This window comes from Ranitomeya imitator, chromosome 10 (genome assembly GCF_032444005.1).
Source record: "Ranitomeya imitator isolate aRanImi1 chromosome 10, aRanImi1.pri, whole genome shotgun sequence".
NCBI lineage: Eukaryota > Metazoa > Chordata > Amphibia > Anura > Dendrobatidae > Ranitomeya > Ranitomeya imitator.
The window spans coordinates 80,860,801-80,882,841 of record NC_091291.1 but is presented as its reverse complement, the minus strand read 5'-3'; the positions used below and the strand labels follow the sequence as shown (position 1 = coordinate 80,882,841).

Sequence of the window (22,041 nt, the reverse complement as noted above, 5' to 3'; positions counted from 1 at the left end):
TCATTTTCCACCGTGAATACCGTGGAGAAGAAGGTGTTTAATATGTTAGCTTTTTCCTCGTCATCTACAACCATTCTTTCCTCACTATTTTTTAAGGGGCCTACATTTTCAGTTTTTATTCTTTTACTATTGATATAGTTGAAGAACAGTTTGGGATTAGTTTTACTCTCCTTAGCAATGTGCTTCTCTGTTTCCTTTTTGGCAGCTTTAATTAATTTTTTAGATAAAGTATTTTTCTCCCTATAGTTTTTTAGAGCTTCAATGGTGCCATCCTGCTTTAGTAGTGCAAATGCTTTCTTTTTACTGTTAATTGTCTGTCTTACTTCTTTGTTTAGCCACATTGGGTTTTTCCTATTTCTAGTCCTTTTATTCCCACAAGGTATAAACCGCTTACACTGCCTATTTAGGATGTTCTTAAACATTTCCCATTTATTATCTGTATTCTCATTTCTGAGGATATTGTCCCAGTCTACCAGATTAAGGGCATCTCTAAGCTGGTCAAACTTTGCCTTCCTAAAGTTCAGTGTTTTTGTGACTCCCTGACAAGTCCCCCTAGTGAAAGACAGGTGAAACTGTACAATATTGTGGTCGCTATTTCCTAGATGCCTGACCACCTGCAGATTTGTTATTCTGTCAGGTCTATTAGATAGTATTAGGTCTAAAAGTGCTGCTCCTCTGGTTGGATTCTGCACCAATTGTGAAAGATAATTTTCCTTGGTTATTAGCAGAAACCTGTTGCCTTTATGGGTTTCACAGGTTTGTTTCCCAGTTAATATCCGGGTAGTTAAAGTCCCCCATAACCAGGACCTCATTATGGGTTGCAGCTTCATCTATCTGCTTTAGAAGTAGACTTTCCATGGTTTCTGTTATATTTGGGGGTTTGTAACAGACCCCAATGAGAATTTTGTTACCATTTTTCCCTCCATGAATTTCGACCCATATGGACTCGACATCCTCATTTCCTTCGCTAATATCCTCCCTTAAAGTGGACTTTAGACAAGACTTTACATAGAGACAAACCCCTCCTCCTCTCCGATTTTTACGATCCTTTCTAAACAGACTGTAACCCTGTAAGTTAACTGCCCAGTCATAGCTTTCATCTAACCATGTCTCGGTTATTCCCACTATGTCAAAGTTACCTGTAGATATTTCTGCTTCTAGTTCTTCCATCTTGTTTGTCAGGCTTCTGGCGTTTGCGAGCATGCAGTTTAGAGGATTTTGTTTTGTTCCAATCTCCTCGCTGTGGATTGTTTTAGAAATGTTCTTACCTCCCATCTGAATATGTTTTCCTGGGTCTTCTTTGTTCAAGTCTAATGTTTTTCTTCCCGTCCCCTCTTCTTCTAGTTTAACGCCCTCCTGATGAGTGTAGCGAGTCTTCTGGCGAATGTGTGTTTCCCAGGTTTGTTGAGGTGTAGTCCGTCTCTGGCGAGGAGTCTATCGTACCAGTAATTCACACCGTGGTCCAGGAATCCGAATCCTTGTTGTCTGCACCATCGTCTTAGCCAGTTGTTTGCATCAAGGATCCTGTTCCATCTCCTGGTGCCATGCCCGTCTACTGGAAGGATAGAAGAAAAAACTACCTGTGCATCCAGTTCCTTTACTTTCTTCCCCAACTCTTCAAAGTCTTTGCAGATTGTCGGTAGGTCCTTCCTTGCCGTGTCATTGGTGCCAACATGTATCAGAAGAAATGGGTGGACGTCCTTGGAGCTGAAGAGCTTTGGTATCCTATCGGTCACATCCTTGATCATCGCACCTGGAAGGCAGCATACTTCTCTTGCAGTTATGTCCGGTCTGCAGATGGCTGCTTCTGTGCCTCTCAGTAGTGAGTCTCCCACCACCACCACTCTTCGTTGCTTCTTGGCTGTACTTTTTGCTGTCACTTGTTGCTGTGTGCCCTTTTCTTTTTTGCTTGCTGGTATTGCTTCATTCTTAGGTGTGCCATCTTCATCCTCTACAAAGATTTGATATCGGTTCTTCAGTTGTGTGGTTGGTGATTTCTCCATGGTCTTCTTGCTTCTTTTGGTCACATGCTTCCACTCATCTGCTTTTGGAGGTTCTCTGACACTTTTTTCACCTTCTGTGACCAGTAGAGATGCTTCTGTTCTGTCTAGAAAGTCTTCATTCTCTTTGATGAGTTTCAAAGTTGCTATTCTTTCTTCCAGACCCCGCACCTTTTCTTCTAAAAGGGCCACTAGTCTACACTTCTGACAGGTGAAATTTGATTCTTCTTCTGGTCGATCTGTGAACATGTAGCACATGCTGCAGCTCACCATGTAGGTTGTCACATCTGCCATGTTGCTCCTAGATCCTGCTGACTTGCTGTGTGTTTTCCTTCTTGTGTAATCTACTCAGCCAAGCTCTCTTGCAATAATATCCTACAGGCAAAAATTCCTTACGGCGCGCGGTTTGGTGATGCTTTCCAAGCAGCTGGTCCCGGCTGTACCCAACGATCTTCTAGCTTAGGGAGACTTCGCTTTTCCCAGAAGGCACCTGGAATATGCAAATTAGCCTCCTCAAGCTTGAATCCCTGGTTTGGTGATGCTTTCCAAGCAGCTGGTCCCGGCTGTACCCAACGATCTTCTAGCTTAGGGAGACTTCGCTTTTCCCAGAAGGCACCTGGAATATGCAAATTAGCCTCCTCAAGCTTGAATCCCTGGTTTGCCAAATGTGATTTGTCTGAATCTTGCCAAATCAGACAAGGTGATTTTCTGTATTTGTTTTCTCATTTTGACTCTCATAGTTGTGGTCTACCTATGATGTTAATTACAGGCCTCTCTCATCTTTTTAAGGGGGAGAACTTGCACAATTGGTGGCTGACTAAATACTTTTTTCCCCACTGTATATACCCAGAATGCTGTTCTGAGCACAAGAATTTTGAGATTCTGTTTTGTTCATTCCCTTGGTGATGTGTTAATTGATAAAAAATAAACTGTTAACACTTTCTTTTTAAAACCACTGTTACTTTGCAGACTTCTTTCTGCACCTGCCTAAGACCTTTGTACACTGCTAATATATGTATGTATTACTGTCAAAGATTTTAGGAAAGTGTGGGATAAAGTCTGCAAAGTAACAATGCTTTTAAAAAGTTTTAACAGTTTATTTTTATCAATTAAGACATCGCCAGTTGAATGAACATAATAGAAATATAAATGTTTCCCTTCAAAATGATAATGTTTACCATTTCAATATGTAGGTTGAAACACAGTCGTTAATTGAAACAGAAGTATATATGTCAGAGGCTTAAAACTGGGTGAGGAACAGCCACACTCTGGTACAAAGATGAAGGTGGGTTTCATATCATAGGTCGTACACTATAGCAAGATTTAGCACAGCAACAAAGACATAAGGTAGTCATACTGCATCAGAAAGGTATCTCCCAGGCAAAGATGTCAAAGCAGACTGGGGTTTCAAGATGTCCTCTTCAAGCAATTTTGAAGAAGCAACAAGAAAAGGACAACCTTGAGGATCATAGATGCAGTGGTTGAATAAGAAAACTTAGTGCAGCAGGTTAAAGGCACATCAGGCTTCCCTTTCAAAGCCGAAGAAGTCCAGCACTGCCATTACCTCACAACTGGCAGCAACCAATGTGACCTAGCTACTGTATATCCATCTACTGCTTGGAGAAGCCTGTCCAGAAGAGGAAAAACGTCGCCCTCAGCGAAGCCATGGGCACAGTGCCCCATGACTTGGTTTGTAGGGCAAGCAGGGGCTAAAATGAATATGGTTAGAAGAGCGGGCTCAGAGGGGTCAAACGTTAAGAGGGGTTGGTCAATAAAACATCCCGTTTTCAGCTGAGCAGTGTTTATCTGTCTGAGAAGGGGTGAGGGCTAGCAATCGGCACGAGGCACCAAGAGCAAAGGTCCTGTGCCCTCGCCTTTATCTCCTGTTTACTGAAGACATGGCAGTGATTGCAGATATCCTTGAGTAGCTAAAAGCTGCTGCAGGTGGCCCGGATGGAGCAAATGTCAGAGATCAGATCAGGGAGATACTGGAAGGTCATGCTGCTGGAGTTGATGAAGATCTTCCTTCAGCTAGACGTGCATGCAGGGTGAGACCACCGGAAAGACCGTCCCCTGATGCAGCTCCTAGGTCTCGGTGGCACTGTAGGAGCCCCTCCGGGGATCCTCCTTGTCGGGACCTGGCTGCCCCTTCTCCTGCTCTGAATTGCAGGTCCTGACGAGGGAGGAATCCATACAGGTGGCCGATGCCTGCGGTGGGCGGGGCTTCCTGCGGTCATGTGACCAGGCCTGCTACTTCAAACTGTCTCAGCCTACAAGATGGCGGCGGCCATCCCCGGCGATGCTCCGGCTGGGGGGGCTGCTGAGACAATGAGAGATCCTCCTTCTGTTTCAGCATCTGCAGCACCCCCAGGCCCTGGGACTCAAGAGTCTTCAATCATGATGCCTCCTGGTACCAGATTGCGGGCTGCCGACGAGCCTGCTCCCTGGTCATCGCGCTGGGTCTGAGCAGGGCGGCTTGCCAGGCAGTCCCTGTCAGAAATGCCGAGGAAGATCAGGCCCCTGGATTGGTGGCCAGCTGGTGGGTTCCAGGCACCGACGCAGCCTGGTGAATATGTTTCTATGTTATGTGCATCCTCACTTAATTCAGTTTCTCCTGGGGCAGCTTTTAGCCAGGTTCCGGGCGTCCCAGCAGGTACTGTTTTTAGTAGGAATAGCGGTGGTGCTTTGGAGTCAGAAAGGGGTAGTATTGTCAGTTTGTTAGGGAGCTTGCGGGAGTTATTAGAAAAATTGGATTGGGCGAATAATGGCTTACCGGCCTCCCCAGTTCCTGTTTGGGTGCCAGCGTCAGATTTTTTGGGTCATGCTGTTAATCGGGCAGGGAGCGAAGATGTGCATAGCAGCGGGGTTTCAGTGTCGATTCAAACCAAAAAAGAGGGAGACAGGATAGTGCTGGATGATAGGGCAAAAGGGGAAGTGTACGTATGTTTTGAAGGTCCTCTAGGAGCCCATCTAAAAAATGAAGTAAAAGAAAATAATATGGAAGGATGAATATGTGGAAATATTTTCCTTCCTTCCATTAGAAAAATATAATATGGATGGGGAAAGAAGGATGACAGTAAAAAGGAGGAGGAAGAGAAGCGGAGGTGGCGGCTTATTCCCCAGACTTTTGTAAATTGGCTTCAAGCCTTTGCCATATTAGCTAGTGGGATAGGAGAGAAGGCCCCTCAGAATTTCTCCAGGCTTTTCTGCTACATGGTTGCTATCGTGAGGCTCATCGCACTTATGGAGGGCAAACCAGGTTGATGTACGACGAGCAGTTTCGGCAGAGAAAAGCAGTCAGGCCTACATTATGGTGGAACCAGAAGGATATAGGTCTACGGCTAAAGGTGATGGGCAGTCCTTTTATGGGGAAGCTGGGGGACATAGCCAGCATATCGTGGGGGGGGGGGCACGTCCCAAACCGGACCTGCAGGAGCAAGGCAGGTAGCATGTTGGCAGTTCAATGAGGGCCAGTGCAAGTTCGGAAGGAGCTGTAAATTTAAGCACCAGTATTCAGGATGTGGAGGCTCGTCACACAGGTTGTTGCGTTGTTTCAAGAAAGGGAAATTTAGATCTGGGGGGGATTCTGCAAAAGGGGGCGGGTCCAGTGAATCTTTCCACGATGGTCCTCTATCTAGTTACCTAAAACAGGATAAGGCTGTTTTGTTTGAGGAAGGTTTTAGTTTTGGTTTTAAAATTCCCTCTCCGCCATATGCAGTGCCTTTTAAGTTGAAGAATTTGTTGTCAGCTCGTCAGCACCCGAGGTGGTTAATAAAAAGATTATGAATGAAGTATCGTGTGCAGGGCCAGCACATCCTTTTAAAGAGCCCCCTTTGGATAATTTGGTGGGTTTTCCCTTGGGGGTAGTACCAAAGAAAGAGCCAAATAAATTCTGGCTTATTCAGCATTTATCGTTTCCTAAAGGGTTATCGGTTAACGATGGCATAGACTCGGAGCTTTGCTCGGTGATTGATACATCCTTTGATGGTTCAATTGGTTGGGTTAAGGAGTATGATAAGGGGTCATTGTTAGCCAAAACAGATAGTTTGCATTTGTTGGGTTGTTTTTGGAAGGGTGTTTATTTTGTGGATAGGTGTCTCCCCATGGGTTGCTCTATTTCTTGTGCCTATTTTGAAGCATTTAGTTTGTTTTTGGAGTGGGTGGTTTGTGACCTAGCAAGGATAACATCAGTTATTCACTGTCTCGATGATTTTTTATTTATCGTGCCGCCCGGTTCACCGATTTGCCAGTTATTGTTATGATCTATGGAGTGGGTAGCTGGGCACTTTGGAGTTCCACTAGCATAAGAAAAGACAGAAGGGCCATGCACATGTATTAGTTTTTTGGGCATCACTATTGACAAACGAGAAGATGGAGTTTAGGTTGTCTGAGGGAAAAAGAGTGGCTTTGCGCACTGAAGTGTGCAGGGTGGGCTAGCTCAAAAAAAAAATCCAGTTGAGGGACCTACAGTCATTACTAAGAAAACTCATTTTAGCATGCCTGATTATGCCCATGGGATGGGTTTTTTCACCTCGCTTGGCACCATCAACGGCGGGGGCATCATCTCCTAGGCATTATGTTCGTTTAACAAAGGAACTCAGGGAGGATTTGTCAGTTTGAGAGGGTTTCCTTGAAAAGTATAATGGCTGGTCACTAATGATCACTGATTTTGACTGAATTGTTTACTGACGCGGCAGGTAATACAGGTTTCGGGGCTTATTGCAAGGGTCAATGGTGCGTAGGGGAATGGCCGAAGACCTGTGTCAAAGCAGGATTTACAAAGAATCCGACACTTTTAGAGTGTTTCCCGATTGTAGTGTCCTTGTCAATTTGGGGTGAGCCATTCAGCAATAAGAAGACACGTTTTCATTATGACAGTATATCAGTGGTGATGATGATTAACAATTTGTCTCGGTCTTTTCCCTTAGTGATTCGGTTGCTGTGATTTTGTCTTGAGGTGTTTTAGTCTCAATGTACGGGTGGTGGTGGTGCATGTACCAGGGGTAGAGAATTCAATAGCTGATTCTCTTTCTCATATGCAGTGGGATCGCTTTCGATCAGTGGTGCCAGGCGCGGAGTCTGCAGGCTGCAAGTGGCCAGTGGAGCTCTTGGAACTGGTATTCGAGCGTCGAGCTCTTTGATTCATACATCCTTGGCAAACGGGACATGGGTAGTGTACGAAACAGCTTGGAGGGAGTGGGAACTATGGAGTCAGGATTTCAGAGAGTTGGGGTCAGAAGAGGACCTTGTGGGTGCTTTACTTTGTTGGTTTAGTTGGATGGTGTTAGAAAGGTGATCTATTTCAAGAGTTAATCGTATTATGGCAGGAATAGCATATGGGTTCAAGTTTAGTGGTTTGGTGGATATTACTAAGCATTTTATTGTAGGTCAGGCACTGAAAGGGTTTAGAAAGGGTCTCACTAGGACCGACAGTCGGACAGCCTGTATCATTCAAGCTTCTGGATGGGGGGCATTTTGGCATGAGTATGCAGCTCTCAGTTTGAGGAGACGTTGTTTCGGCTGGCGTTTTCATGGGCATTTTTTGGGACCATGAGAATAGGAGAGTTGGTTTCACCATCCTCGGTTAAGGGGGGTGGGATATTAAGTCAGGATGCAATCGGCATGATGCACCAACAGCATAGGTCCCGCCCTTCCGCCCTTTAATTTAGGGGTTAAAGGTAAATTTAACAAAAATGTTGGATGATGTTATCATTGGGTCATTTTGGCAAGCGGTGGTGAGGGGGTTCTTGGAGTTGGTGTCAAAATTGTGGTGGGGGAGTTGTACATCAGGTGGATGGTAACCTCCCCTTTATGTTTGGATTTGGGTTAATTGTCTGGCGGATTTGGGGGCTCTACAGGGTGGGGTCCCTGAGAGTTGGTGTAATGGAAAAGGTTTTCCGGCAACAAAGGTGCCCCCGAGCCTATGGTCACTAGGGTTGAGCGAAACGGATCGTTCATTTTCAAAAGTCGCCGACTTTTGGCAAAGTCGGGTTTCATGAAACCCGACCCGATCCCTGTGTGGGGTCGGCCATGCGGTACGCGACTTTCGCGCCAAAGTCGCGTTTCGTATGACGCGCTTGGCGCCATTTTTTTCAGCCAATGAAGGGGCGTGGGCAGAGTGATGACATAGGTCTTAGGGGCGTGGACGCCTATCGCCATGTTGTCGCTTGTGCGCTGTAGCGATTTGTACTGTGTAACACCAGCTTTTCAGAGAGAGAGAGAGAGAGAGAAAAAAAAAAAAAAATTTCGCTTTGCATTGGGTTTCGTGTTTCGGTCGATCCTCGACTTTTCGCCATAATCGGCCGATTTCACTCGACTCGACTTTTGAGATAGTCGGGTTTCGCGAAACCCGGCTCGACCCTAAAAAAGTCAAGGTCGCTCAACCCTAATGGTCACGTCTTGGGGTAATGCTGTATGGTTCATTATTATTTACTGGTTACCGCCAGGTTTTGGAGCTCCAAGAACCTCCTCACAAAGAAGTTATTTATTTATTAAGATGTTTGTTAATAAAAGGCTGATTTGGCCAATTTATCCAAAGAAAAAGATGTACGAGTGTTCATTTGGAGGGAAGGGGTGTTGCGTGGGAGCAGGGTTGTTAAAGTGTGGGGTTGATATAGAAGAGAGTTAGTTGGAAGGAAGCATCTACAATACCGCAGTCATGGTCTTCATGGAAGAATTGTGTCAAATGCCATTCTTTCAACGTGGAAGCAAAGCCAAGCGACTCAACTACACATGAAAAACCAAGGAACTGGGATGCAGAAAAATGACAGCAGGTGCTCTAAACTGGTGAGTCAAAAAATCTAAATAAGAAATATGAGAATGCAGTTTGATCACTGAGGGCTGTACAATGAGTTTCTGCCAGTTACAGTGAAGCACACTGGAGGGTCCTGGAAAGTTTCGGGCTGCATTTCAGCAAATGGAATTGGTAATTTCATTAGGATTAATGGTGTCTTCAATGTTGAAAAATAGGGGCAGGTACTTACCTATTTCCAGGCTATAGAAAAACTAGGAGTCCTGAAAATGATGATAAACATCATCGAGTCTGTCTGGGATTATATGAAAATACAAAAAGATTTGTGTGAGCCTGCATCCACTGAATATCTGTACTTAGTTCTAAGATGTTTGGAGCAACCTCCCTGACGAGTTCCTGTGTACAAGTGTACGTAGAAGAATTGATGATTTGATGCTGTTTAGAAGGTAAAAGGTGGTCACATAAAACATTAATTTAATTTAGGCTAAGTTAACATTAACGTCTCTGTGCGCACCGTATCATCTGCATGCACAAACGCATGTCTAAATGCATTGAAATGCATGGTTATGCTGCATTTTTTTCCGCATCAGCTTAGACAGGACACCAAAAAAATGCTGCGTGTGCATGCGTTTGTATGCGTTTTTGCATGCGTTTGCATTTTTCAGTGCATGCGTTTGAATTTTCAAAGAATTTTGTTATGCGGAAATGCTGTTCCAGGAGAATTTCCTTGACAAAAGCCACACCCAATGGGCGTGTCTCATGGGGATTCTGTGTATATAGACCCTACACAGATGAAATCCTCATCTTTTGTTGCTGTATCCAGCTGCAAGATGGATCTTGGAATGGAGAGCTACTATCGTAATCTGGATTTGGAATTGAAATTGGCTTTTGCCTTTGCTGTGGCTTGTGAAGAAGAAAGGAGAAGAGCAAGACGGAGAAGACATCGTCGTCGCTACTGGCAACACCCCATCATTGAAGTCCGAGAGAGCCGTGGAGCCTACCACTCGTTGTACACCAAGCAACGTTAAAACCCAGGGAAGTTTTTTGAATACACGAGGATGTCTGAACAGAGCTTCGATGAATTACTGCAATGTGTGCGAGGATCCATCACCAGGCAGGACACGCAACTATGTAGAGCAATTCCTGCTGAGGAATGTCTGTTGGTGACCCTGAGGTACTTAATTTTGAAAAATAAACACGTTGCTTGTATTATTGTTAGAAAAGCCATGTACTGTTTTTTCCCCCATTTTCTGTTCTTCACATTCCTGGCTACCGGAGAGACCTTAAGATCTCTACATTTCCAATTCCAGGTTGGAGTGTCCACCCTTTCTGGGATTGTTGAGACACCTGCCATGCCTTATGTGACGTTCTGCTTGCAGAATTCCTCCCCCAACCCACAACTGAAGTCTGACTGAAAAATGCAGCAAAATTCAATGAAATTTGTAATTTTCCTAACTGTGTGGGGGCTGTGGATTGCAAACACATTTGGATTCTGAACTGCTGGAAGTCGATCCGAGTATTTCAATTACAAAAAATACAATACTTTTGGATTTTTCTCATGGCGATTGCAGGTGCAGAGTGTCGATTTGTCGCTGTTGACGTTGGCTTATTTGGATGAGGAAATGACTCACAGACTTTCAAAGACTCTGACATGGGCCAACGTTTGTATAGTAATAATTTTAATTTTCCACCGCCACAATCTCTTCCGAACACTGAAGGACCGCCAATGCCATTTGTTGCGGTTGGGGATGAGGCGTTTCAAATGTGTGCCAACCTCATAGAACCGTACTCGAGTTGGGACTTGAATTATACCAAAAGGGGTTTTCAACTACCGACTGACAAGGGCACGAATAACTGTGGAGTGTGCCCTTGGTTTGCTGGCATCAAAATGGCGCATTTTAGGAACACCAATCAATCTAAACACTGAGACAATTGATGATGTGGTCAAAGTGTGTGTTGTTATGCACAATTACATCCTGGCAAAAGAGTGACTACAATTAGAACTTTACGAACCTGTTGATACCACTTTGCAGGATTACTATTATCACCCTCTGAGGACTACAGTGGAAGTTGCCCACATGAGGGATAAGTTTGCTGCTTACTTTGTTTCGGATATTGGACGTCTTGCATGGCAAGACGATATGGTTTAATACACTTTAAGTAAATGTTATATGTTTGCTGACTTTACTACATATGCTTGATGACTTTATTACTAATAAAACACCTCCAGTTAAACACCCATTACAACTTGACTCAACAATACAATACCCACATGTGTGTGTTTTCTCATAAAGAGACAAAGAAAACAGAGATTGTTGTGCAATCAAAATAAAAATTTTATTTAACAGCAAACAAACAATTGGTTTTATGTTTGGGGTCTGTATGACAGTGATATATTGTGGACCTTGGGGGTGTTGAGCTGTGATGATTGAGTAACATTTGATGATGAAGGGGGTTACAGTGGAAGGGACAATTAATTGAAGGATTGGCTCTTGGATGTGACTGGACACATTGGGAGTAGAGAACACATTAGGAGTTGAACTGTGGGAAGGGATAGACAAATTGGAAGGGGGGACAACCAAGGGAAGGTAGTGACATATTAGACAACAGAGTCAGTAGTGTGCGGTTTAGTTAGGAGCGCTGGAAGAAGTAGCCCCAAAGAGGGGAAAGATGCAGAGTCACCCTGCAGCTCCAGCCAAACACCTCCGATGGAGGACAAAAAGTAAAAAAAAAGGGGTTATATAGCACGGTCCGAGGAGCACCAAAAGAAAACTCAGACACCAGGATGGGGTTAAGCCACTGGCTTGACCCCATCCTGGTGCCTGAGTTTTCTTTCACCGCTCCTCGGACCGTGCTATATAACCCCTTTCTTTTGATATTAGACAACAGAGATACATTGGGAGGTGAGAGTGGAGATGGTAGGACCATTTTTGGCCGACTTTTCTTGCTCCTGGTCTTCATTTTCCAGTGCAGCGCCAAGTTACTAGTGGGAGTCTTTCTGAGTTTATTGCATGAGTGGGAATTTTGACCTCTGTAGCAGCGCATGGTGCTGGACTGTGCAGCGTGGTGGATGCTGCTTGCTGCAGGGGTGTTGCACTCTGGAGCGAAGTGGATGCTGCTTGCTGCAGGGGTGCTGCACCCTGGAGCGTGGTGGATGCTGCACTCTGGAGCGTGGTGGATGCTGCTTGCGGCAGGGGTGCTACACTCTGGAGCGTGGTGGATGCTGCATTCTGTAGCATGGTGGATGCTGCTTGCTGCAGGCCTGCTGCACTCTGAAGCGTGGTGTAGCTGTCAACTGGGGGAACAGGCCAGTGATGTTGTGCTTGTTGATGCTGGTAAATCCAGCCTGCAGCTGATAACTTCAGGACTGCTGCTGCTGTAATGCCTGGCTGTAGGCAGCCTGGCAGGCCTGCATGACGTTCAGCTGGAGTTCAAGTATAAGGTATTCTGACACGCCCCTCTCTATTGCTGAAAAAAAAGTCTGGCCAGTCTCTGAAGGTCGGCTTCCAGGTGGTCAAGGCATCTGTGGACATCCTGGAAAAGTGTGTTCACCTGAGTGAACCCACTATCCAGTCTATCTCCAATCACCTTCATCCCATCCTGGAAGACTGAGCATAAATTAATAACTCGGGCATGACTGACCTCTCTCAGGCCCTCTGCTGCTGATGAGAAGTCCCAATAAAAGCAGTGGCAGAGGGCTGAGAGAGGGGAAAGCCTGATAGACCGGCTGTCTGTTCCCCAGCCTGTGAAGCCTGCCTGGTTGCTACATTACTGGTGGATGTTTGGGACTGTTCGTTGGCTGGTCGATGAGGGGCCGCTCCAACAGAGGAAGATCCAGGTTCTATAGTGCTGCTCTATTTTCTGTGTGTAAAATAAAAGAAAAACATTACTAACATTTTTTCTTAAGTTTATATAATAGTCAGACAACAAAAAAGATACTCACGTTCGCTGAGCAAGCGCAGGCCTCAGAAAAGACAGCATACGATTGTTTTTGTATTTCAAAAGCTTTAGAGCAGCAACACTTAACCCACATCTCCTGTCTGATATCCTTATTGAAGCGATCCTTCATCGAACGCCAACATTGTGAAGTGGGAAGAAAAAAAAATAATTGTTCAAAAAGACAACAACATTTACAGAAAAACAGAGAACACATTGCAATACTTACGAAAATCCTTTATGACTTTTGGCCTTGTATGGTCCCAATCATCCAACAGCGATTTGGCCACTTCTTCCCAGAGTCGTCGAATAAATACTGAGTCGGAGTGATTACGATCATGGGGGTCCCACAACGCTACACGCTCTTGAACCAGTGGAATGAGTAGGTCATTGTCAATGACAAGATGACCTTCCTCACGTTGTTGAACCTATAAAACAAATAAAATATTTTAAAAAATTAAGTACTACAGTTTAAATATACAAAACCTGAAAAAAATCCAATTAGAAGTCTGATAATGAAAAGAATACTTACACCGGGGTCTTTCCTCCTCAGGAATTTGAACCCGATGACCCTATGAAGATTCATTTCCACTTGACTGCTCCTGCTCTTCCGCACTGGAATACATACCAATCAGTATATCAACTGTGATTACATAATCAGTGTCATGTCCACCCTGGGAGCCATCAGGTCTTCACTGGAGGACATGTTTGAAGAGCAGGCAGCAGTCAAGTAAAACACTATGGAAAAGAACAGATACAAACAATTTAACTTGTTAAAAGAGCCAAAGCAAAAAAAAAAAAAATTGAAGGCCAATACTTACATTACAGGCAGTCCAACAGCACAGCGGGCAGCACAGCACCGGAAAAACAGCACAACACGGGGACAGCAGCACCGCACCGGAAAAGCAGCACAAAATGGGAACAGCAGCACCGCACAGTTTACAAGGAAAAAAAGGAAAACATAAAACAAAAAGTTACGAAGGGTGTGAAACTGGGCAGAGTGTGATACTGGGTAGAGCAACATAGTACACACATTCATACTTACACAGGGCCACAGGAGCAATACACAACAGGTAATCACGGACAGGAGGGAGCAAGCCAGGCAAGGAGTCTAGAAGGAACAGAAAACAAAACATAAGTACAGAGTACATAGCACAGAATGCAGTGAGAGACAGACATACATTTTCAAAGCCTCTATACTTACATCCAGAGTCTTTTCCTGAGTCTTGTGCTCACATCCAGAGTCTTGAGAGTAATGGACTTCCTGTTTCCAGACCCCTTTTATACATCAGGGATTTTGTAGATGGTGACATCATTTCCTGGACATAATTAGTGTGAAGTACGCATGCATATCAAACGCGTGCGTACGCATGTCCTTGCGTACCAATGCATTCACATAGATAGTAATGCATTGTTTAGATGCACTCATCTGCATGTGTATATCTGTGCTAAATTGACGTCTCAAAAAATGCAAAATGTTGCGTTCGCCACACACCGCGAAACGACGCATACGCATGCTAACGCATGTCCCTGTGTACACAATATTAAATATAAGTATGCAAGACGCATGCAGATCGGTATGCAGGTATATGCTGCGCACACATACGCTAAAGTGAACCCGGCCTTAGATTGTTGTTCATTCAACACAGCAGTTAAACTTCAAGGAGAATGGCAATGTAATCCAATAGCGGCTTTCCTTAGCGTGATTCCTTAGAGGCTCTCCAAAAATAAAAAATAAATAACTAAAGGAAGTTTCACTATAAAAAAAAAGTCCAACTCCTTTAATTAGTAATTGTAAATCAAAGTCCTTTATGTCTGGGAAAGTAATCACTATATTACCTCATTACATCTTGTTACACTTGTTACACGAAAACCTTTCCTAGAATGAAAAAAATACCTGAATATAGCTCAATAGTTCATTATATACGTTATGTATAGTTCACTTCACAGCAGTCACTTACCATTCACACAAACGGTGGATTGCAGCGTAGCTGCCTCTTTTTGTTTCTCTAAGTACCCCTGCTCTCTCCAGTATTAGATCAGATACACAGGGTGGACAGCAATGTGAGCAGCCTCTTCTTACCTCAGCACCGTGGTCTCTCCAGTATTAGATCAGATAGATATGGTGGACAGCAGTGTGCACAGCCTCTTCTTTCTTTTCCACCCTGGTATCTCCAGTATTAGATCAGATACACTGGGTGGACAAGAGTGTGAGCAGCCTCTTCTTACCTCAGCGCCTCTAGTATCTCCAGTATTATACCAGATAGACAGGGTGGACAGCAGTGTGAGCAGCCTCTTCTTTCCCCAGCACCTTGGTATCTCCAGTATTAGATCAGATAGACAGGGTGGACAGCAGTGTGAGCAGCCTCCTCTTTCCTCAGCGCCCCTAGTATCACTAATATAAGATCAGATAGGGGGTGTGGACAGCAGTGTCAGTGGCCTTATCTTACCTCAGCACCCCTAGTATCTCCAGTATTACTGTAGATCAGATAGGGTGGACAGCAGTGTGAGCGGCCTCCTCTTTCCTCAGCGCCCCTAGTATCACCAATATAAGATCAGATAGGGGGTGTGGACAGCAGTGTCAGTGGCCTTATCTTACCTCAGCACCCCTAGTATCTCCAGTATTACTGTAGATCAGATAGGGTGGACAGCAGTGTGAGCGGCCTCTTCTTACCTCAGCACCCTGGTATCGCCAGTATTAGATAAGATAGATTAGATCAGACTTTTGGGTTTTCATTGGCTGTAAACCATAATCATCAACATTAACAGAAATAAACACTTGAAATAGATCACTCTGTTTGTAATGACTCTATATAATATATAAGTTTCACTTTTTGTATGGAAGAACCGAAATAAATTAAATTATTGATGATACTCTAATTTTGTGAGAAGCACCTGTATGTGTCTGTGTGTGTGGCTGTACGAGTGTGTCTGTGTAGATACCAGTGTGTAGAAAAAATTAAAGTTGAATGAATGTTTGTACAACTAACTACTTTACATGTACTTACCTGTAATCACACAATAATGAAAAAAAGGGCAAAGGGCTACATGGTAAATATAAAGATCACCACGGTAATACTCATTCAAAACAAAACATGATTAAAACTTAGTAGTTTCCTCGGCAGTAAAGGGAGGGTTATTCACCTGACTCGGATTAGACTGTCTGGCACATTTTCTAACAGACCCCTGCTCTGCTTTGGCACTCTGCAGAAGGCTTAGGACATTTCACACATAGTGCAAAGTTTGCTTAGAATCCAAAACTGGTGAGTACTGTTTACTGTATTATGCTAGTATATACAGATGTATGTACGATAAATGTCAGGACCGGAATGTTTCTTTTTAGCATTTCCTAAGTATTGACCTATAGACGAATGATCACTGGTATCGGCTATGTTAATATGGGGGCTTCAGTTCATACCCTTTACAGACTGGTCTGTTTATTGTATATCAAGATGGCGTCTATTCTACGCTATGCATTTTCAATACATCCAGATATTTTCCATGAAAAGGAAATATTAATAATTGCCCTTGTCAAAGTCAACATGGATTTCTGGTTCTGTTCAGCCACTCATGGAATAACGGTAAAGGATAACCTAAGTGTAGGCTAAGAATGTAAAATATTCTTCTAGTATTTTTGTTATTCATCTCAAGTTCACAATACAGAGAGTATCATGAGATGACGATTGATCTGCAGGTCAGGGCAGGTCCTCCAGGGATAGAGACGTTCTATAAGTTTCCATACACAATAGACTAACATCAACCAAAGCCACAGATATTGGAATGATTGGCTGAGAGTGTCATGCACATGGGGTGCTCCCAACTATGCCCCAACATATGTCTGGAAAAAAAAATCTACTATATCCAAATTCAGACCACTTATCTTTTTTAAACTCTACTCTCGTCCCAGCTTGTCTGATTGACAGCTCCTCCGACTACTCAAAACAAACTGCAGCTGTCAGTTCGGCTGGGTGGGCAGAGTACCCTGGGACTTATGAGTCTCCTACTCAATTGCTGGACTTTGATATCACTCTTATGTGGTCATTATGAAATTGGTGACAGATCCTTTTTCTTTTCGAGAAGATTGAGATCAGTGATGACACCAAACGATGTGTAGTATGGAAAGATATACAGGAGACCAAACGCCAGAAGATAAGATACCCACTTTAGCCACGTGGATAGAAGTGAACATAACCAATGAAATCCACTTTGAATAGATGAAATCTTCTTGTCTTAACAGAATAATTTGACTTCATTCATGACCATAACAAGACACATCCAGAGCTGGGTATCTTTGCATCCCTCAAACCCAGAACCAGGAGGATCTGGAGATGCAGAACTTATACAACAAGAACAAGCAATGAGTGAAAACAGCTGCATCTCTATGTACGGTATATCTGATGAGGAGGTAAGTAGATACCAAGGATCATCATAACAGTTACAAATACAGACACATCAAATACATTGAGGCCCCATTATTTAGGTATTACTTTTACAAATAGCCTACTTTTCAGTCTGCATTTTTAGAATCTTTGTGGATTGTTTCTTCATACTAATATGCCTGTTTTGAAGATTTTTTTTTGCTTATTTTTACACAATAATTTGTATTCTTCAGTTGTAATACTAGGTCATATGTAAGAACATATTAATGGTTATTAACCTAATATGTAATAAGAATATATAAGCACATGGTGGCTTTTTTTTCTAAGAATATACTTCCATCAGACATACAATAAAGAGAGGTTAAATGCAAAAAAACCCTAACGTGGTCCAAAATCCTATAACCCTGGCTAGTGTAATGGTTCTCAACCTGTGGTACGTATATATGAGGGAGCACATGCATAACCTCAGGAGTTATGCCAGGAGTAGTGTTGAGCACTCCGATACTGCAATATCGGGTATCAGACGATATTCGTGGTATCGGAGTTCCGATACTAAGTTCCGATACTTTTACAATATCGAATACCGGAATCGGAAGTTCCCAAAATGCAATGAGCCAGTTTCATTTAATTCAGCCAATGAGGAATCCTAAGAAGTGTGGGCACATCCTGTTATGCATGTTGGCATGTAACTAATGGCATGGCTGTGATTGGCTGCTGAAATGATGTCATGATGCACTATAAAAGCTGCCGCCGCCATTTTGGGTTCACTCTGCTGTGAATTCAGTTAGGGATAGGATGCTGCTGTTCTGACTGAGGGACAGTTTGAGATAGCGACTTGCTTCATAGTGCTTTACCCAGGCTACTTTAGCAACCGCTGTGTGAGAAGCTTTTTTGCCTTGCAGCGCTGTTCACGGCTGTCTGCGAGGCCTCTGTGTGTGAGTGCAGCTCACGCGGTAGTGTGTCCTGCAGCCACATCTGGATGTAGTTCACTCAGCGTGTGTCACTGCCTCATACCGTTACATTGTCCTTTTTTGCATTAGTGCTGCTGCACATTATTCCTGATTTCTTCTATTAGTGTGTTTCCATCCGTATCCAGCTAGATTGCATGCAACACCGTATAGGAGTAGACAGAGGAGCTTTTCTGCAGCCTTGCAGCGCTGTTCACGGCAGTCTGCGAGGTCTCTGTGTGTGATTGCAGCTCACGTGGTAGTGTGTTCTGCAGCCACATCTAGTTGTAGTCCGCTCAGCATGCGTCACTGCCTCATACTGTTACATTGTCCTTTTTTGTATTAGTGCTGCTGCATGTTATTCCTGATTTCTCCTATTAGTGTGTTTCCATCCGTATCCAGCTAGATTACATGCAACACTATATAGGAGTAGATAGAGGAGCTTTTCTGCAGCCTTGCAGCGCTGTTCATGGCTGTCTGCGAGGTCTCTGTGTGTGAGTGCAGCTCACACGGTAGTGTGTTCTGCAGCCACATCTGGTTGTAGTCCGCTCAGTGTGCGTCACTGCCTCTTACTGTTACATTGTCCTTTTTTGCATTAGTGCTGCTGCCCATTTTTCCTGATTTTTCCTATTAGTGTGTTTCCATCCGTATCCAGCTAGATTGCGTGCAACACTATATAGGAGTAGATATAGGAGCTTTTCTGCAGCCTTGCAGCGCTGTTCACAGCTGTCTGCGAGGTCTCTATGTGTGAGTGGAGCTCACACGGTAGTGTGTTCTGCAGCCACATCTGGTTGTAATCCGCTCAGCGTGGGTCACTGCCTCATACTGTTACATTGTGTTTTTTTTCATTAGTGCTGCTGCCCATTTTTCCTGATTTCTCCTATTAGTGTGTTTCCATCCGTATCCAGCTAGATTGTGTGCAAACACTATATAGGAGTAGATAGAGGAGCCTTTCTGCAGCCTTGTGCCCTGCAGCCCCAACCAGATTAGTATTAGCCTATTTTTTGGAGCCTCATCTATTGCATTGTAGGTTACCTTCCTGCATTGTAATAGCTACAAAAAGTTTGTGATACTATCGGTTTGACATCTTTGGGCACATCCATTTTTTTTTTGTTAAAAAAAAACCTAAATAAAGTTCACCAAACACTCCTCTTGACAGTTGTGTAGGCCACAATAGCTCATATTAAAGTCTAGTACACACTTTATAGTGTTTTAGTGTTTCTTATGGCTGTTAGCAGCTGTTCAGGAATAAGCACACTAAGCCCTTAGTACTTTTCTGCCTATCTTTATCAGTCTACCATGATGAAGAAGGCAGGGAGTAAGGCACGTGGTCGTGGGCGTGGAGTTTCTGCAGGGAGAGGACGTGGGGATTCTGTGCCTGCTGCGGGCACCAGTGACTCAGCATCCCCCAGTTTTACCAGGAAACAGTCCTTTATGAACAGCTTTGTAGGAGCTCGCCGTACCCCACTGCTGCGGGAGGAACAAATTGAAGCCGTTGTCGGATGGATGGCAGCTAACGCATCGACTACAATTGGTGCCACATCCTCTCAGGTCCAGAGCACTGAAGAACACACATCTGTCTCTTTACCACCTGCCAAATTGCCCAGGCAGTCAGAGAACCCTGGACAGGAGCCATCTCTACTTCTGTTCTCTGAATCTTTTGGCTTGGAAAGAGGGGGCCATCCAAGAAGCATTCGAGAAATTGAAGAAGAGGCAGTATGCAGTGATGTGCAACTGCTTTGTCTCTCTGAATCTGAAAAGGCGGGTGGGCCAGTGCCTACGGTCAGCACACCTTAGTACGCATCTGATGATGAGACTCAGGTGCCACTTTCTGGTGCATATTGTGCTGCTGAGACTACCCAGGAGAAGCAGTCGTTTGAAGAGGGTAGTGTAGATGATGAGGTCCTGGACCCATCATGGCATGAGGTACAGGAAGGGGGTGGGAGCAGCTCTGAGGAAGAGATTCCCCAAACGGCCCAAAAAGTAGGGAGTGGGAGGGGGCAGACTGGGTTGCCTGTAGCCTCCACTTTGGCACCCATTAGGAGCATACCTCTTCCAAAACCCAAAACGGGCCCTCCCATGACTTGCAGTGCCTGGTCCATTTTTAACACAGTTGCAGATGACATTTGTTTTGTCAAATGCAAGCTGTGTAATCAGAAAATGAAAAGAGGGAAAAGTGTCAGCAACCTCAATACCACAAATATGTGGAAACATGTGCGGACCAAGCACGTGGTGGAGTTACAAAGACACACTGAAGACCTAGGCCAACCTACAGCGCCACCTACCACCTCTTCAGCTCGTGTTGTAGCCTCATCCTCCAGCTCACACACAGCTGGTTCGGCTTCCTCACCGGATCGCAATGAAAGAACCTCTGGCACTGCTGTACAGAGACGCAGTGTAATTCCACCCACAGCACCATGTTCCCTGTCATCCTCACACTCCTAGGCCAGTCTAAAGCCATCGGTAGCACAGGCATGGGAGAAAAGGTGCCCATACTCGGCAAACCACCCCTGAGCACAGTCTCTGAATGCTGGCATTGCAAAACTACTGTCCCTTGAAATGCTCTCATTCAGGCTGGTGGAGACTGACACCTTCTGTAACTTCATGGCATTGGCAGTCCCACAATACAACGTGCCCAGCCACTTTTATTTCAGCAGGCAAGCTGTCCCTGCCCTGCACAAGCATGTGGAGGGATAAATTAAACATGCGCTACTAAACGCCATCAGTAGCAAGGTCCACCTGACCACCAATGGGTGGACCAGTAACCATGGACAGGGACGTTATCTTTCCCTCACTGCCCATTGGGTAACTGTTGTGGAGCCGGGTACAGATCTTGATAGTGGCACTGTACATGGTCTGCCAACTCCAAGGATTGCAGGAATCCAGTCTGTACACATTGACTCCTCCTCATACTCCAGTTCCTCAGAATCAGCGCTGCAGGAGCCGTCACAGTCTACCTCCACATGGACCCGTGAACGCTTACCTGTTACAAACGATATGAGCACAGCCGTGGCCAAACATCAACAAGCCATATTGAAATTAATTTCTTTGGGGAATCGAAGCCACACAGCGCAGGAGCTCTGGAATGCCATCAAGCAGGAAAGCGACGTGTGGTTTGTGCCAGCAAATCTCCAGCCAGGCATGGTAGTGTGTGACAATGGCCAAAATTTGGTGGCAGCTCTGGGCCTAGGCAACCTCACTCACATCCAATGTCTGGCACATGTGCTCAACTTGGTCGTGCAGAGTTTTTTGAGGGACTATCCGGATCTTGATGCACTGCTGCACAAGGTCCGCATAGAGTGCGCTCACTTGCGGCATTCCAGCATGGCAAGATCACGCATTGCAGCACTGCAGTGCCGATTCCGTCTTCTGGAACATCACATCATATGTGACCTACCCACCAGGTGGAATTCAACGTTACATATGTTGGAGCGGTTGTGTGAGCAGCAGGCAGCAGTAATGGAGTACCAGCTGCATCAGGCGCAAACAAGTCGTACTGCGCGCTGTTCACACTTCACCACCACTGAGTGGGCCTCTATGAAGGACATCTGCCACGTTTTGCGTGCCTTCGATGATTCCACGCGGATGGCGAGTGCAGATGATGCACTAGTCAGCATGACTATCCCCCTTATCTGCCTGCTTGAACAAACACTGCAAGCACTAAGGGAGGAGGTTGTGGAAGAGGTGGAGGATGAGGAGTCACAAATGTCATCTGCTTCTGGACAGTCTGTGCAACATGGTTCCTCACAAAGGCCTAGGCAGGGGACACTTTGTGAGGAGGATGAGGAGAAGTCAATGGAGGAGGAAGACATCCGTCCAAAGGAGGGAGGTACACAATGATCTAGTAGTCAGTATGTAGAGCGAGGATGGGGTGATGCAGAGCAGGCAGAGATCACGCCTCAAGCAGGGGACAGCGTTTCATGGCCAGTTGGCAGTCAGCAGCACATGGTTGATTTCATACTGCAGTGCCTGAGAAACGACCACATTCTCAACACGACTGATTATTTGGTGCACACCCTCCTATATTC

The 22,041-nt window shown here is 44.8% G+C and overlaps 1 protein-coding gene across 2 annotated transcripts in view; it reads left to right on the top strand.

The window, feature by feature from the left end:
* Positions 1-15,888: 15,888 nt before the first annotated feature.
* MFRP (membrane frizzled-related protein) overlaps positions 15,889-22,041 on the top strand; it is a 104,811-nt gene continuing 98,658 nt past the window's right edge. For both annotated transcript variants that reach the window (XM_069741235.1, XM_069741234.1), the window contains exons 1-2: positions 15,889-15,950; positions 16,925-17,092. In XM_069741235.1, the coding sequence (XP_069597336.1) occupies positions 16,943-17,092 (150 nt within the window). In that variant the 5' untranslated portion in view covers positions 15,889-15,950; positions 16,925-16,942. The remainder of the gene's footprint in view (positions 15,951-16,924; positions 17,093-22,041) is intronic.